The sequence below is a fragment of the Epinephelus lanceolatus genome, chromosome 8 (genome assembly GCF_041903045.1).
Source record: "Epinephelus lanceolatus isolate andai-2023 chromosome 8, ASM4190304v1, whole genome shotgun sequence".
In the NCBI taxonomy this organism is placed as follows: domain Eukaryota; kingdom Metazoa; phylum Chordata; class Actinopteri; order Perciformes; family Serranidae; genus Epinephelus; species Epinephelus lanceolatus.
In genome coordinates, this window is record NC_135741.1 from 39,179,213 (window position 1) to 39,195,000 (window position 15,788).

The window sequence follows — 15,788 nt, forward strand, 5'->3', positions numbered from 1 at the left end:
GTGACTATTGATTCAGTTTGAAAGTGCTTTAGAGCTTTCTCACATAAACCTTTTCCACCAAATCAGCTCTGAATCTTGAACCGGTTGTGTTCAGGCCTCTTGGAAACTTGGTGCTCTCCAGCGAAGCAGATCAGAGCCATTGTAATCAAGGATTTGTCATCAGTGGAGGGCGTTGCACAATGCACAATGGATGCAAACAGTAGTAGCAAGATGGCAGATCACATAGATTGCCCGTGAACTTTTGTTCTGCAATTATAGATATTTGTTTTTAACCAAAAATAAAATGGACTGCCTATTAATGAGACCACTGCAAGCTCTTTTTCTGATGATTTCTCACTCGATTTCTTAATTATTGCCTTTTCCATCCTCTCCATCCAACCTGTAGAATATGATGTGCCCACTGATGTCGTCACGGTTCGGCTTCAGGTGAAGGAAAACCTGCTCGTTTTTGGTTCCACCTGGGAACCAACTTTTCAGGTCCTGAACCAATTTATTTTTGGTCACAATACTCAGAATGGATTAAAATTGGATGTGGGAACTGAAACGGAACCTGTTCCTTGTTGAGTGAGAAGGAATAACGCTGACTTTTCAGACAAAGCTGATACTAACAAGATATAAAGGTTGGCTGGTTCTAGGGCTGTGGTAATTTGCATACTGGCTGGCAGAGGTGCGACCAAGTCACTATTTTGCAAGTCACAAGTCAGTCAAGTCTTTGCACTCAAGTCCCGGGTCAAGAAAGGTTCCGAGTCAAGTCCCAAGTCCTTAACTTTGAGTTTCAAGTCCTAAACAAGCCATTACACACTCTTTGCCCAATTAAATGTCATTCAATTAAGTAATAAGATTAAATTTACAACACAAAAAATAGAATGTGTTTAAAAAATTGTATTTATTTGTTAAACAAGTACACCTGAAGCTACTCTGAAAAAAGGGCCAATGCACTTTCATATAGCATCATTAACCAATAACTCAACAGACCGAATTGCATCTGTTTCTGTCCTGTCTTGCTGTATTTAACTTATCTCATATTGGAGAGGTGTATTTAACTTTTTCTCCCTAGGTTGGTTTGGCGGAAGGTTTCAAGTATTTTCAAGTCAAAACGCCCAAGTCCAAGTGAAGTCAGGACTCATTTGTGTTTAAGGTCTAATCGTGTTGCAAGTCTTACTTGGTTTTGTCAAGTCGAGTCTAAAGTCATGAAATTTGTGACTCAAGTCTGACTCGAATTCATTTGTGAATCGAGTCCACACCTCTGCTGGCTGGTATAGCTTCAAGGAATACACCCACAAAACTATTTGTAAATCAGTTTTTCATGCTGTTTCCTTGAATTCACATTCAAAACATTGTTCTTTACTTCCCAAACACATGTATTTTCAAAAAAAACCATAGTATTTAAAACTGAACTGAATGTAAAACATATCTATGCTCTCTTCAAAGCCAGACAAAATGCATGTGTTTGAGATGTACTGAGCATATGACTGGATAAATGAGACTTAGATTATACTGCATGAGTTGTGTAAGAGCTTGTAAACAGATGTTTGATACAGTTTTGCTTTAAACTTGGTCCCCAATCACTAAATCAATATGTGTGCTGTCTTCCTGGAGGCATGTGAGAAAAACTTGTCTTCAGAATTCAAGGAAACACGGCATGACCAATTGATCTACAAATGGTCATATTGTGGGTGAAGTATTCCTCTAACTGAACAGAATGGAGCTGTCATTAATGTTAGTAGTTAGACCTGTGTTTTCCTGCTATGAGGAGACTAAATATGATTTGCTCAAGGGCACTGAAGTTTCAGTTTTAGCCCTGCATGTTTGCTTGATAAGTCATTAAGTTAGTTTTAGTTAATTTTATGAGAGTTGAAAGCACGGACAGGGATTTCCAGCGTTTCTGTATAAAGATGTCCACAGGGTGGCACTGTGCTCAAACTGGTAGTCGGCCTGAAGTGCGCTACATTTTGGGGTAACAAAGGTTACCATGGAGACCTGTCACATCCTTTGTTTTAGCAAGGAAAGCGGAAAGCTACCTAACAGCTGCTACATGGAGCCCTACTAAGGAAACCCTCATGTTATTTATTCTTAAACCAGTAACTAGAGAGGCAAACAATGAGGAGTGTTGCGCCCAACTATCAAGTTTCATAACTCACGTAGGGGTCAGACACCCCAACGAACATAAACTAGCACAGCTTTAGCTAGTTGGTGCTAACGCTAGCTAGGACTTTCTTGCTGCTAGACGGTTCAGCTAGCCCTCACGTAAAGTCGGGAAAGTGACTCGTAAATACCACTCTCCGTTGAGAGGAGTACATTTTGCATCCTAATGCAATTGTTGCATTCTCTTGAGATGAAGCTGCCACTACCTGGCTGGATTGAACAGAGGCAGGCTGGCATGAAGTTACGTAGAGAGCGTAGCTGTGGGCGGATCTGTGATGACCAGTAGCTGGCTACGAGATCTCCGTCGGCGACGTTAGCCAGACGGGCTAGCAATGACGGATAGGATTACTCCTGCCGGGGTCTGGATTGTGAGCCACCAGACATGATTTTATGGAGACCACCCTACAAGTAAGAGTTTCTACACAAGCGACAAATGTAATTTTAACGACTGCGGTAGTTGTATGGGGAAATTATGAAGGAAAGCCCAGTAAAGAGGGTGGATTTTCCTCTCTGAATGCAGCTACTTAGAGGAAGGAGGTCGACAGATTTAGAAGAATGCGTAACCATCATTTTGTTTCCTGCTAGCTTTTCCCGTCAAATCTCATTCAGTTGAATGCAAAGTATACTTGCAAACTGTGGTGAACGATTTATCACTGTAAATACACATTTTGGGTTTACGGTCTACGAATGCGCGACTACACCAAGACTGTGTATATGACAGTGACAGCCATCTTCAGTAGCCTACATGTTCAGTAGCTGCCTACAGTATCGTTAGTACAGGCGGAGCTGTGTGTGTGTGTGTGTGTGTGTGTGTGTGTGTGTATGTCTGTAATGCTTTGCTTAAGAATTAGTTTTGTAATGATTGCTGGTGTGGTGAAGTCTATTTAGAGCTGGGACAGAGATTGGTGTCGCAAAGAGGCATTTTTATGTGTTGCGATTAAAGGTCCAAGCCCAGTGTTTATGACGGGAGAATGGAATGGCCTGTGATGCCTTCAGGGACTCCCACTAAACCTGGTCATCCGTCAGTAAAATCAGTTTTAAAAGTGTGCCTTTAATTGGAAACACCAAAATATTTGTTGAACAACGCAATAATATGTAGTTCACTTTATCTGCAGTGACCAGAGAGCTAGAAAAGAGAAGTGCATTAGTCTCGTCATTTATATTTCAGTTAATACAATTAACACAATAAGCTTTAGCAGATAAAACATTAACGGCGAGTGACATACGAGACATATGAGGTTTTATCATATGAGTATTCTTGGGTGTAAAGGCCATTATAAACGACTATTCTCGGCATGATCGTGATCCAGATATTCAGACATCTCTGAAGGCGTCGTGTTACGTAATAGAGGAGGGCTGGGCATATAGAGAGTGGAGGGGGAGTCGTGGGAGGATGCGTGCAAACACACACGCTCCCTCGCAGTGGCATTTTTACATTCTTGGATTTTGACAGCTTTTGTACAGACAGACTGACTGACAGAGTCGGGACGTTTTGACAGAGAGAAACACGCAACGAACCGAGGATAACTCAATTTGATTCACTACTGCTGGTAAGACGCTAATGTTAGTCTATGTATCTTATATGAGGTCTTCATATCTGAGACTGCGATCGAAATATGAATTAATGTTTAATCTGGACATTTACATCGAAACACACACGGGGCTCGCACAACAAGCACACGCAGCCTACAGAGGCAGAACAGTATCGCTAACATGTCCTGGTGGGTTTATCTGTAAGTTACAGTCCAGATTCCACCGTAATAAACACGGACTCAGCCTCCGGTTTGCTTTATGTGAGTTAATATGTAAGCGATTGTCATCACAAATGTTGCATTCAGGTGCAACATTTCGCTTCTACTCGTTGGTATTCCTGTAGGAGCTGCTTGGTGTTTACATCAGTGCTGGACTATTAAAACCCGAGCCACGTGCTGCTGGTAGCTTGGGACCATGTGGCCGTTGTAAACACTGCTGCCTTGTGCCTCTTTATCTGCGTTAACAGGCTGTTTCTGTTTCTTTGACTACTAATTAGGGCCCAAACAGTCTGCTGGACGTGTGTTTGTGAGAAGTTGGAGTTTTGGGGCTTGATTAAACCACAGCACTTTGCCTGTTTGGCCATGAACCAGTAGAGACTGTGTCGGGCTTCCATTGTGCTGGTAGGAAGAGTAGAGTAGCTTATGTATTATGTAATGTCACCAGCATTATTTGCATGGAGCTCCCCTTCCATCCGCCTCATACAGTAGTTATTAGGTCCAAACACTTACCAGCTAAAATGTCAATATTGTTATGAGAAAGGTCAGGTTCCCACATGATAAGCAGCAGCCGTTTGGGATCATCAGGAGGTCACGTTCCTCCCACATCTTTTTGTGTGCCTGTATACACCAGTTAATAGGATAGCGACAGCAGAAGATGAGGGAACGGCTAGATTGTCTTTTGTTTCAGGGATATAGGAGCACTTAGACTCAATTTACTGGCTGCAGGATATTGACATAAATTTCTATACACCCTATCAGTAATATTAGGCTGTGTGAAAATACGTTTTATAGCACCGTAACCAAAGCTAACAATAGTGCACCGAGTTTTTATCAATAACTGTAACACTGGACTCAACAACAGGATATTTGTGACAGTGTCAGAAGGCAGGCGGGAGCATTGTGTTGACGGACACGTGTCCATGTGACTCCTCAGTAATATACATATGCTGTTTGTAATTTTCTGCCTGTCTCTTTTTAACATATGAACCAGGGCTGCAACTCACAGTTCTGTTCATATTCAATTAATCTATAAAGATTATTTTCTTGATTAAATGTTTTGTCACAACTGTCAGAAAATAGTTAGGGATGCACGATATTGGATTCTTGCCGATGTACGACATGCCAGTGCTCATTTTGGATGACACTAATATATGCACATGTGTTTTTCCACCTAATTGCAGAGAACATCAAGTCTCTCCTGTAGTGGAATTAACATATTATTGTGATGGCCCACTTGTGGCAGACGTAGACATAAAACATAATGCTTTTCAGAATGTACACATTCTTTGGGCAAAAAAAAAAGAAAAATACTTCAATTTAGGTTACATGTTAAGCTTGCCAGATATATTTTATGTTTACATTTTTAAACAAACTGCAAAAAAAATTCATCCTACTTTCACAGGCTTGGATGACACTCTCCCTTAGACATTAGCCAAAACCAGGCCAAATTTGACCTACTTCGACTAACTACAGTTGCAGAATTAAAAGGCCATCTTATCGCCCTGTGATATTGGCTCAAATGTTTATTTCAGGCTGATATTTCATTTTAAAGGTGTTATGCCTTTGCTGATATTATCATTCATCCCTGAATATAGTTTTAAAGAAATGCCTGTCATAGTTCTCCCCATCGCAAGAAGATATATTCAGATTTCTTGTTTTATTTGACCAACATTTCAAACCCCAAGGACATTCACTTCAATATTATATATGCAAGGGTATAGATTTTGTGTCAGCTGGGGCTTTGAGGTCCTCCCCGATTAAAGATTGAGCATCAAACAACTTATTTCCTGCATTCTGGTGAATTATTTATCCACCAATTTTTGCCTTTTCAGTGTCAATTTGTTGTGGAAATGTCTTTAATTTCACCAAAATAAAAGTCCTCAGCTACTTAATGTTTTCATTGGGTGGGACAAATGCACATGTTCTTAATACTGAGGGAGATGTGTTCCCTGCATCCCTATAGAAATCTACACCTGTGCATATATGACAAAGAAAAGCATCAAATGCTCACAGCTGAAAAGCTGGAACCAGAGAATGTTTGTCATTTTTGTGTGAGAAATGACTGACACAGTTAATCAGAAATCAGGCTAGTTGCCAATTTAATTTTCTGTCAATCAACAAGCAATTAATCGATTAATCATTGCAGCCCTAATATAAATTTGTGTGTGTATATATAGCAATGAAGAGGACAATTCATCTCAAAATCAAAAAAACATATTTTTCCTCTTACTTGTAGTGCTGTTTATCTGCCCAAATTGTTTTGTTGTGAGTCGCCAAGTGTTGGAGGTATCGGCTGTAGAGATGTCTACCTTCTCTCCAGTATATGGAACTTGATCTCACTCTGCTTGTGGTGTGCCAAAAAATACATTTGAAAAACTCAACAGCAATGTCTCATTCCAGAAATCATGACCCCATTATTCAGGATAATCCTCAGACCTTGTTGCGAGCAGTTTCATCTAGGAACTGTTTTCTTTCGGCTCAACTACACCTGCCAAGTGTATCACTACGCAGAACGAAGCTGCATCTACTTATAGACAAGAGGCTGGTAATCATGACAGTGCTACATGTAAACATTAATGGCGTCTTCTTCACATGAGCTGTAACATTAGCTCACTTAGTGGTGCTAGGTGAGCTAGCAGGAGATGTATGCTTCCCTCTGCGTGGTGATGCAGTTGGCAGGTGTAGTTCGCAAGGAAGAAAATAGTTCCTACATGAAACTGCTCACAACAAGGGCTGATGATTAGCTTGAGTAACTGGATTATGATTTCTATAAAGAGACATTGTGCTTGAGTTTTTCAAATTGTTTTTGTGTGTGTGTGTGTGTGTGTGTGTGTGTGTGCGTGTGCCTTGAGCACCACAAGCCAAGTACCATCTAGCTTCATTACACTGGAGAGAGGACAGACATCTTTATGGCCAATATCTCCAACACTGGGCAACTCACACCAAAACAATCTAGATTGATAAATAGCACTTCAGGTAGGGGGTATGTACTGTGGATTTTGGGGTGAATTGTCCCTTTAAGCATTTTTACCATCATAACTCACCTGTTGTTAAGCCACATATTTTGTAATGCTTTTACATTTGAACAGTTGTAGTATAACTGTGATTTTATTTACATTATCAGTAGAGGAGCTCCCATATGTTTAACAATAGTACCAAACACTTGCTCAACCTGTATTTTACAGACACACAGTGTTAATTCCTGTATTTTACTCTTAACGCATGAGTGCAATTGTAGTTTCGTACATCAATGGTAAACACACAGGTTTACTCAGGATATTGTAAAATATGTTTGCTAATAGAGTTCCCGACTTTGAGTTCATTCAGAGTGGACCTCATTGCGCTCACTGGAAATCCAATGATATTGTAAGGAAAACAGTTTAACTTAACTGGATTATTTTATTTGGTAATGGAAACATAATTCAACAACTTGTTATACAGTCAGGTACATTTATAGTTAAGAATGCCATCAGTGGCAGCCAGCCTCTACTGTTAACGTAATCTTATAATGTGTGTTGTATTTCAGACACCTGTGCTTTCATACTAAAGCAGAGTGGTGTCAGGCTGGTATTAAACCCAGAGCAGAAGAAGCAGTGATATAAAGCCAGCATGGATGATGTCTCTTTATGCATTCAGACCAACATCCAGCGCTGATAATGAGGTAATGACTTGTTGGACGCTGGATGTATCGGGGTAAAGTTGTATGGAGATTCAAGGGCATGCGTAAGTGTGACAGTATGCAGATCAGCATGTACGTAGCAGATAGTCTGGAGCTGAGACAAACAAAGTGCCTAAAAGCTCAGTCTGAAGGTTGGAGGTCACTGATTAAGAGATGGCGACTGTCTCCGTAGACCCTCAAGCCAGACTGTGTTCCTCTGATCTCTCCTCACCTAAAGCTCACCCTCCTCACACCACCCCCTCCCTTTGTCTCTTTCACTATCTCTCGTCCTCTCGCTCTCACACTCACACACATACACACATTCGCTCTACTATTGTCTCATTAATATCATTGCCATCTGCTCCATATGTAACAGGCCAATTAGAGAGATGCACTTTGACCCTACCTGTCCACATTTAATTTGAAAGTCTACAGCCATCCCCGCACACTCCTCTTTCCTCACACACACAAACACATATAATCGCAGCATGCTTATAGGCTATCCAGACTTTGACCTTTCATTTTTATCTCTCTACAGGGCCTGAGCTGATTTGTCAGTCTTGTATAGGTTTGGTTTTCACTCCAGTGTCCTCTGGATATCAGCTGACCATGGTGGTCTGAACAGAGGAAAGCCTGGCACAGTGTGTGTTCACTCTAACACGGCAAGGCTCGACCGAGAGAGGAGCAGGAGAGGAGACGGACAGGAGCAAAGAGAAAAAGCATATTTAAACACAACATGTCTCAAAACAGAGAACTGGTGGTTTTCTACATAAACTATAAACTCACCCAGAGAAACTATCCTCTCAACCACATGGCACTCATAGAGCCTCCAAACAGGACTGATGGGGGGGAGGCAGGGTTAGGTGAGGAGCAGCGGGTAGCGACACACGCCAACGGGACTTTTAACGGCATGAGTCCCGGGACCCCGCCAGCATCCCCGCTGCGGCAGCAACAGTTGCCATCAACGACGAGCCTGGACGCGGTGAAAGAGGCCCTCCGGGACTCAGCCAACGAGTTTGAGCTGCGATACGCCCGCGCCTTCAGCGATCTGCACCACCAGCTGCACATCACGCCGGCCACAGCCTACCAAAGCTTCGAGAACGTGATGGATGAGGTGTTCCGGGACGGAGTCAACTGGGGCCGCATCGTAGGGCTTTTCGCTTTCGGCGGGGCGCTGTGCGTGGAGTGCGTCGAGAAGGAGATGAGTCCGTTGGTGGGCAGGATCATAGAGTGGATGACGGTCTATCTGGACAACCACATTCAGCCCTGGATCCAGAGCCAAGGAGGATGGGTGAGTCTCTCACACACACAGAATCACAAAAACATACACAGAGACAAGTCTGTTTAGGAGCTTGTGGTATGACCCTGTGTGCTTGTACTGTGTAGCCTCTTTCATACTCTTCAACATAACTGGCTACAATTATATGGATAAGGTAAGCTGAGGTCGCCTGTATGGAAAGAGTCCATGTTGACACTTTTTCGACACACCACTGCTGGCAGCAACACTGGAGAATAGCAGTCAGTTGGGAAATAAATAAGGATAAATCATGTCCTTATTTTTTCCAACTAGCCCTGGAAAATATGTATTGAAGCCAATGGCTTTTGTTGAAGATACACTGTGAAGAATTTTCCTAAAAAACATAGACTCATACAGAAGTAATCCCTCACAATCATATCTTATCACCTACAAGAAGTATGTGGTGGTATATATTTTCTGGAGAGACTCTGTCCTCTGCCTGTATTTTCTTGATTTCTTATTATTTTGCTGTGTTTGCTCATGTATGGGCGTGTATCCTCACAGCACTCATGTGAGGTCGGGGGTCTATAAAAAGGTAGGGAGCAGCAGGCATCCAAAAGACACAGCGCCCAGAAAAACAAATATGGTGTGGCAAAACGCCAAATGAGTGAATCTAGGGTTGGCTTTCACTTTTACTTTCACTGGCACGTGTGTTTACAAACAGTAAATAACAATCCTCCAGAGTACACCTTTAAAATGAAAGCATTTGGGGTGTATGTGCTGTTTCACATGTGGCTCTCTGTTAAATATTTAAAGGACAGGATTAAGTGTGTTGTATGCATCATTTGCCAGTTGGTCAGCTGTGTGTTTAATCTGCCTGGCCTGACCTTCAGTGAGAATATATTATTGGGGTGAGCTGAGAAAGACAAACCAGAACATTGAGCCTCCATGAGATTGTGACATGGCACAGGGGTGGGGTTGACTCTGCGGCCATTGCAGAAGAAAAGACTTAAGATTAGATAAAACAGACAAGACCAAAACAACAGGCAGCACTCAAGGTATAAAAACCCATCTGTGCTTAAAAACAGTAAAAACAGAATGTTTGTGTGGTCAGCAGCTGGTTCAGCTGTTCTCTAATTGATCAGCAGCACGGGGCTCAATGAGCTGAATCGAAGTGGGAGCTTAACAGGCTACATCAGGGCTTTGTAGCTCTCTGCAGCCTCTCTGCCTTGGGATCGAAGTTCTCTCATCACAGGGTGGGATGAAGTCCAGGGCTTTTACAGATAGCCCTTTGTTTTACTCCGGTCAGTTGATTGGCTCTGTGCTTTGTTTTTTTTTCTTTCTTCTTCCACTATCTGTTCATTTTTCTCCCCTGCCCTGTCCTCTCTTCTCTTATGTTCTTCAGCAAGACAGCTGCATGCAGATGAAAGCTTGTTTTTTCTGGGGTTAGATGGAAAGTAGTGTTGTCCCGGTACTGAAAATCTCAGTGTTTGTGTTTGTGTGTGTGTGGTGAACATCCCAGTCTTTTCCTTTGTGCCGGCCATTTGATGGTATGAAGGAGAGCGGGGTGAGGGGAGGGGCTGTTTATATTTACTCCAGCGCTGTAGAACTCCAGGTTGAAGGTCGATCCTATGGAAACTGACATCAGCGTACCTAGAAGAAAATCCCATTGGGCAGACAGTGGCTTTGCTGTTCTTTGCACTGCAGACCCAGAATGTCTTTATTTATTTCAGTGTTGGACTAGATATAACATAGGTAAGGGGGATAGCAAGGATGAGCCTGATGATATGGAAACAGGTGACATATGTGAAAGTAAAGGCTAAAGCTTTGCAACATACTAGTGGTAATTGTTCCTTTGTTGAAGAGGTTCTGCAGCATCCTCCATAGCAGCTCCCAGAGGTCTGCTCACATAAATGTACAACTACCCCACTACTGTTGCTCATGTTTTTAGCCACGCTAACAGCTTTTTAAGGGTTTCTTTAATGTTGTGCTGTCAGTTACCCCTTTCCACCGACATGGAACCAGTTCTGTACTGGTTACCGCACTTAATTTTGAACCATTCAGAGCATTTTGACCAAAAATTAATTGGTTCAGAACCTGAAAAGTGGGTGTGTCTAGAGGAAAGAGAGGATGGAGAAGTCAACGATGGAGAAGTTGAGTGAGAAATCATCAGAAAAAAAGAGTGCAATGGTCTTTGTTCATGAGGTGATTTTGGCGGGGTAAAAACAAAAGTTTGTAATAAAGCAAAAGTTTGCAGGTAACCAATGTAATTGGCGATTTTGTTTCTACTGTTTACTTCTGCTATGCATTTTGCAGCGCCCTGCATTGATTACAGTAGTTCTGCTCAGAACTGGTGAAAACGCAGGTTGTTTTGCCAGATAGCACCAAGGTTCCAGGACCCATAAATGAAACCAGTTCGAGAACCAGAGCTAATTTGGTGGAGAAGGGGTAGGTCTGTCAATCCACCACTTTACTTCAGACTGAAATATCTCATCAGCTCCAGGATGGATTGTCATTAAATTTTGAGCAAACGCCTATGTTCCCCTGAGGATGAATCCTATGACTTTGGTGATCCCTTGACTTTTCTTCTAGCAACATCATCAAGTTGACATCTTTGGTTCAGAGAAAAATGTTGCGACAACTATTGGGTGGTTTGCAATGGTAGTTTGTACATGCATTCATATCCCTTTCAGGGTGAATTATAGTCACATTCATGAGCCCTGACTTTTCGTCTTGCAGCACCACAACTTCAAAATATTAACTGTCCTTTACTTTGGTTTATGACCAAACACAAAGCCTCAGCTGTACTTGCTAACTGGCAAATGTTGCATGCTAACACGCTAAACAGAGATGGTGACCACAATGAACATCACGGGCTTACTATCCTCATGTTAGCATTGAATTGTGAGAATGCTCAAAGCACCGCAGTGCTTCAGTACAGCCTCACAGAGCAGCTGTAGACTTCCAGTCTTGTTGGTTCTGTGTATGATGGCAGGTTCCCAGGAGACAGTCAGTATGGCAAAAAAATAATTATTTGTTGATTTGATTATTATTGTGTTGTTATCCTTTGTTCTGATACCTAAACAGCTGTTTGTAGAGTTACAGTAAGCACTCACAAACTAGAGGCACACTCAGGATGAAAATAGATCAACCATGAAGAGTTTGGTCTAATGGCTTATCTAGTTTTTCCTCCTCATTACTCATAAATATTTTCACCACCGCTGTCGTCAGCACAGTGTAATCGACACATCTGTCATCTGTGGTTGGTCTCTATGATCTCATGTAGTCAAAATCATCCAAGCACCCACACACACTCACTCAAACACATAAACACAATTCATACAAGACAGTTTGCTGGGCAACAAGTGTAACTAATGACATCAGTTTGCTTTAGCTGCATGCCGTAGCTGACTTGCAACATGTCACTTTAACCTTGACTTAGAGAAGTGAATGACTTCATCTGAAATGCTGAATGGAACGTTGTGTTGAGAGTATCCACTGGTATGGTTTCACTTCTCCTGCTGCCGGATAACATTGTCTCAAACACATGATGCCACTTCCTTCCCGTCTTAGCTGTGCATAATTCACTTTTATTCTGTTTTTTTATTGTCTGGTGCTGGGGAGAGAGCGTTGGCTTGATATGTGTCCCATGTTAGTTATTCACAAGTAGATACACTTGCCTCAGGGATAGTCCCAAGCTGCACTGGCGAACGAAAATACACAATTCAGTGGGTGGTTTACCGTCACAGTCATATCATTTCTTCTAATCACTCTATAGCTTTTTCACTCTTTGTCACAATTTCATTGCGTTCTCTTTTTGTGGTTTGTCTGTTCAAAGTCAACCTACACTTTCCCTGAAATGTACCAGTCTCAGAGTAAACCCACGTGAGACTTTGTTTTTCTTTCTTTCTGTCTTTTATTTCCCTCTTTCTTCCTCCCTTCAATCCCCTGACACCTCCTCACAGGGATGAAGCACGAAGCCGTTGGCAGATGTGGGAACCTGAGTATAGCTGTGAGGCAGGTGTGCCCTGAGTGTTAGCTGATGAAATATTAGTCTGCTCTAAGCAGGCGCAAGGTCACTTTCACTCAGTTGCTCAATCACTCTGTCTCATAATTTTATTGTTGCCTATCAAATCTCTTAATATTTCCTGTTTGCAAGGATTGTGATAGAGAAAGTAGAGGGGAAAAAAATGAGAGGAAATGTACAGTTTGTGTGTAGGTGATGCTCACACAATAGAAAATATGATGTAAATGGATGATATAAATCAGTCTTTTGGAGTCAATCTTAAGGTAAAGTAATGCAGTAGTGTTTTGTAGTGTTTGCATAATTTGGTTATTTCAGTTCAGGAGTGTTTCCAAAAAGTTGTGAATTTACTGTTTTTGTGGTCATCTAAACTCCATAATCTGACATTTGAGAATAGACTCACAGACAGCATTACATTCACAAGCCAACACTTTATTCAGGTTTCCTACAGATCCAAGTCTTAAAATGCATTGAACTTCTTAATCCAAAAATAAGGCCTTAATTGGTATTAAAATGTCTCAAGTTAATTTTTCAAAAGTCTTGAAAATGCGACGACATGGGAAGTAGGATTTTATCTTTTTGACATTGCATTGTAAAACATCAGAAAAATTGATACCAGTGCCTCTTTACATAAACGTCACACAGATTAGGATAGCAGAGCCAACAACACTCAAATTTTGTTTCCAGCTGGGATGCCCAGAGAGGATTCACTTTCTGTAAGCTAGCTGTTACTGTACCCCAGATCAATTGAGGATGTGTAAATTCAACACAACCAAGATTTTGGGGTATGGCTTACACTGCTACAAGGCAATGCATACGACACTCAGTGTGTTTATGCAAAAAGTCTTTCAAACTCAGGATGATAACGAGAGTTAAGGCAGTGGAATCCTACAGAAACCCCACCAACAAACACCAGGCAATCTGCAAAAAAAAAAATCATGTTTTATGTTACCAAAAACATTTGGCCAAAATTGTTCCTGATGGTGGTTTTATTTTTATTTGATTTTTTCTTTTTTATAATTTGGTTATTGTAAAATTGGTCTTAAATCACATTCCTCCGTAAAAATGTTAAATTTAACTTGCATCAAGCTCCAGGAACCCTGTTATTAGAGAAGATATATTTTTTCTTAATAATACTGCAGATGAGTGCCCCATTCTGTTTAGAGCTGAGACAATTAGGTGATTAATTGATGAGTAGATAAAGCAAATTGGCAAACATTTTCTTGGTGTTAGCTTCTCAGATGTGAAGATTTGATGTTTGTCTTTGTCATATATGATAGTAAACGCCACCTCTTTGGGTATTTGGTCAGATAAACAAGCTATTTACAGTAAATACATCTCCATTAGGGCTGAACAATTAATTGAAATTTTATTGAATTATATTAATATTTATTAAAGGCAAAACTTGTGTCAAAATACAATTGAATATTGTCATGCGGCATAGATGTCCTGGCTTAGACATCATTTTCTACAGTACAGATCCCCGCAAAAATCACACCATAACCATATCAATATGTTTTTTAATGAAAATGAGAATAATGATGTAAAAATAATCTTTCCCTTTAATATGTCAAATCATTTTGCTATTGCAGTCTCAGTCAAAATAATTGCTATTAGATATTTTTCAGAACAGTTTAGGCCTAGGCTGTGGGAAAATTTTATGAACATTTTTTTTAATATTTTCTAACATTTCATAGATAAAAATTGAAAGTAACCATAACTTGTAGCCCAGATTCTGCCTTTTCACATCAATTTTCAATGCAGAATTACAAAGAAACAGTGAAACAGTCTCTTGAACTGGTGAAATAGTTGAGGCGACAGTTGCATATTGAAAAGTGAAAGGTGTTTTGCACAACAGAGCAAACCTCGCTGTCAGAAAAACTGATAGAGCCTCAGCCTAAATGATCCCGCCAGAGCTTATTTTGGAGCCTCCGCTGTCCAGGATGCTGAGATATTTGATAGCAGCTCAGGATGTGAGATAAATACGCTCAGCCAGATTCTCTCGCCACAGCCTGTGGTGTTAAAAGAAGCGCAGGAGTATAAGCCATATATTGTCAGATAATAAACCTTGGCAGGCAGCAGAGGTAGAGACAGTGCCATCGACCTAATAATGCTGTTTCCAGCAGAGCAGGCGATGGCAGTGATTACTCAGTGGAGATTGAGCCGCCTCGGGGTGGGGGTACGGGGTTATTACCAATTATAGATGAATAATATCTCGACCTGCTACTGGGGGAAACAATGTTTTTTTTTCCCTCTGACAGACTAATAAAGGCTAAACTCATTTAAAAGAACCACACTGCCACGGTCTGGGGATGCTTGGCTGGAGCTGGATGGGGATTGGGGGGGGGGGTTCCAGTAGAGAAACGAGTGAAAAAAACAAACCATTATCCCAGTTGTTCTGCTTTGTGCTGTCGATGGTCTCGGTAAGGTCAAGGAAAAGTTAACTACAAGAAAAATGTCCTCTAGCAGTAAAGTCTGTCTATAGCCTACTGCCTATATTTCTTCGCTTTTTTTTTTTTTAATCACCTCTGCCACTTATGGCTGCATACAGTACATGCTGTTTTGCTCTTTAATGATATACTAAACTTTTTTTTCAGTGATGTTTACTAGACACAACAGTGCCTGGCTGTTTCAGGGAATTACTAGGTTTGCATGATATCAAGAAAATATGCGATAATATTGAATATTGCGATAACAATATTATTTACGATAACTAAACAGGTATTAAAGTGTACTCAGTTCTGTCCTTCTGCTACTTTCAGCCAAGACTGCTGCAAAAATACCATAAATTGCTTGTTGAATAAAAAAAAAGTTAAAGTACTAATAAAGCCACTGGTATCTGACAGGCTGTGTGCAGTTTACTGCTGAGCTGAGCACTGGCGACTCAAAGGTGATCAAATTTCAGGAAAGGTGTGAGGGGGGAAGAGCGTCACACGTTGTGTTTGTTTACTAGAAAGTTTATGTGTTTTTTTT

General features: G+C 41.1%; 1 protein-coding gene across 2 annotated transcripts in view; it reads left to right on the forward strand.

Annotated features, from left to right (window-relative positions):
- The first annotated feature begins 2,417 nt into the window (after nt 1-2,417).
- The window catches only part of bcl2l1 (BCL2 like 1), a 38,959-nt gene continuing 25,588 nt past the window's right edge, over nt 2,418-15,788 (forward strand). Inside the window, exons 1-2 of one of the 2 annotated variants that reach the window (XM_033628939.2) lie at nt 2,418-2,553; nt 8,093-8,845. In XM_033628939.2, the coding sequence (XP_033484830.1) occupies nt 8,291-8,845 (555 nt within the window). In that variant the 5' untranslated portion in view covers nt 2,418-2,553; nt 8,093-8,290. Of the gene's footprint in view, nt 2,554-3,530; nt 3,696-8,092; nt 8,846-15,788 lie in introns of those variants that run through there. The other variant, XM_078170278.1, reaches the window with a different exon arrangement.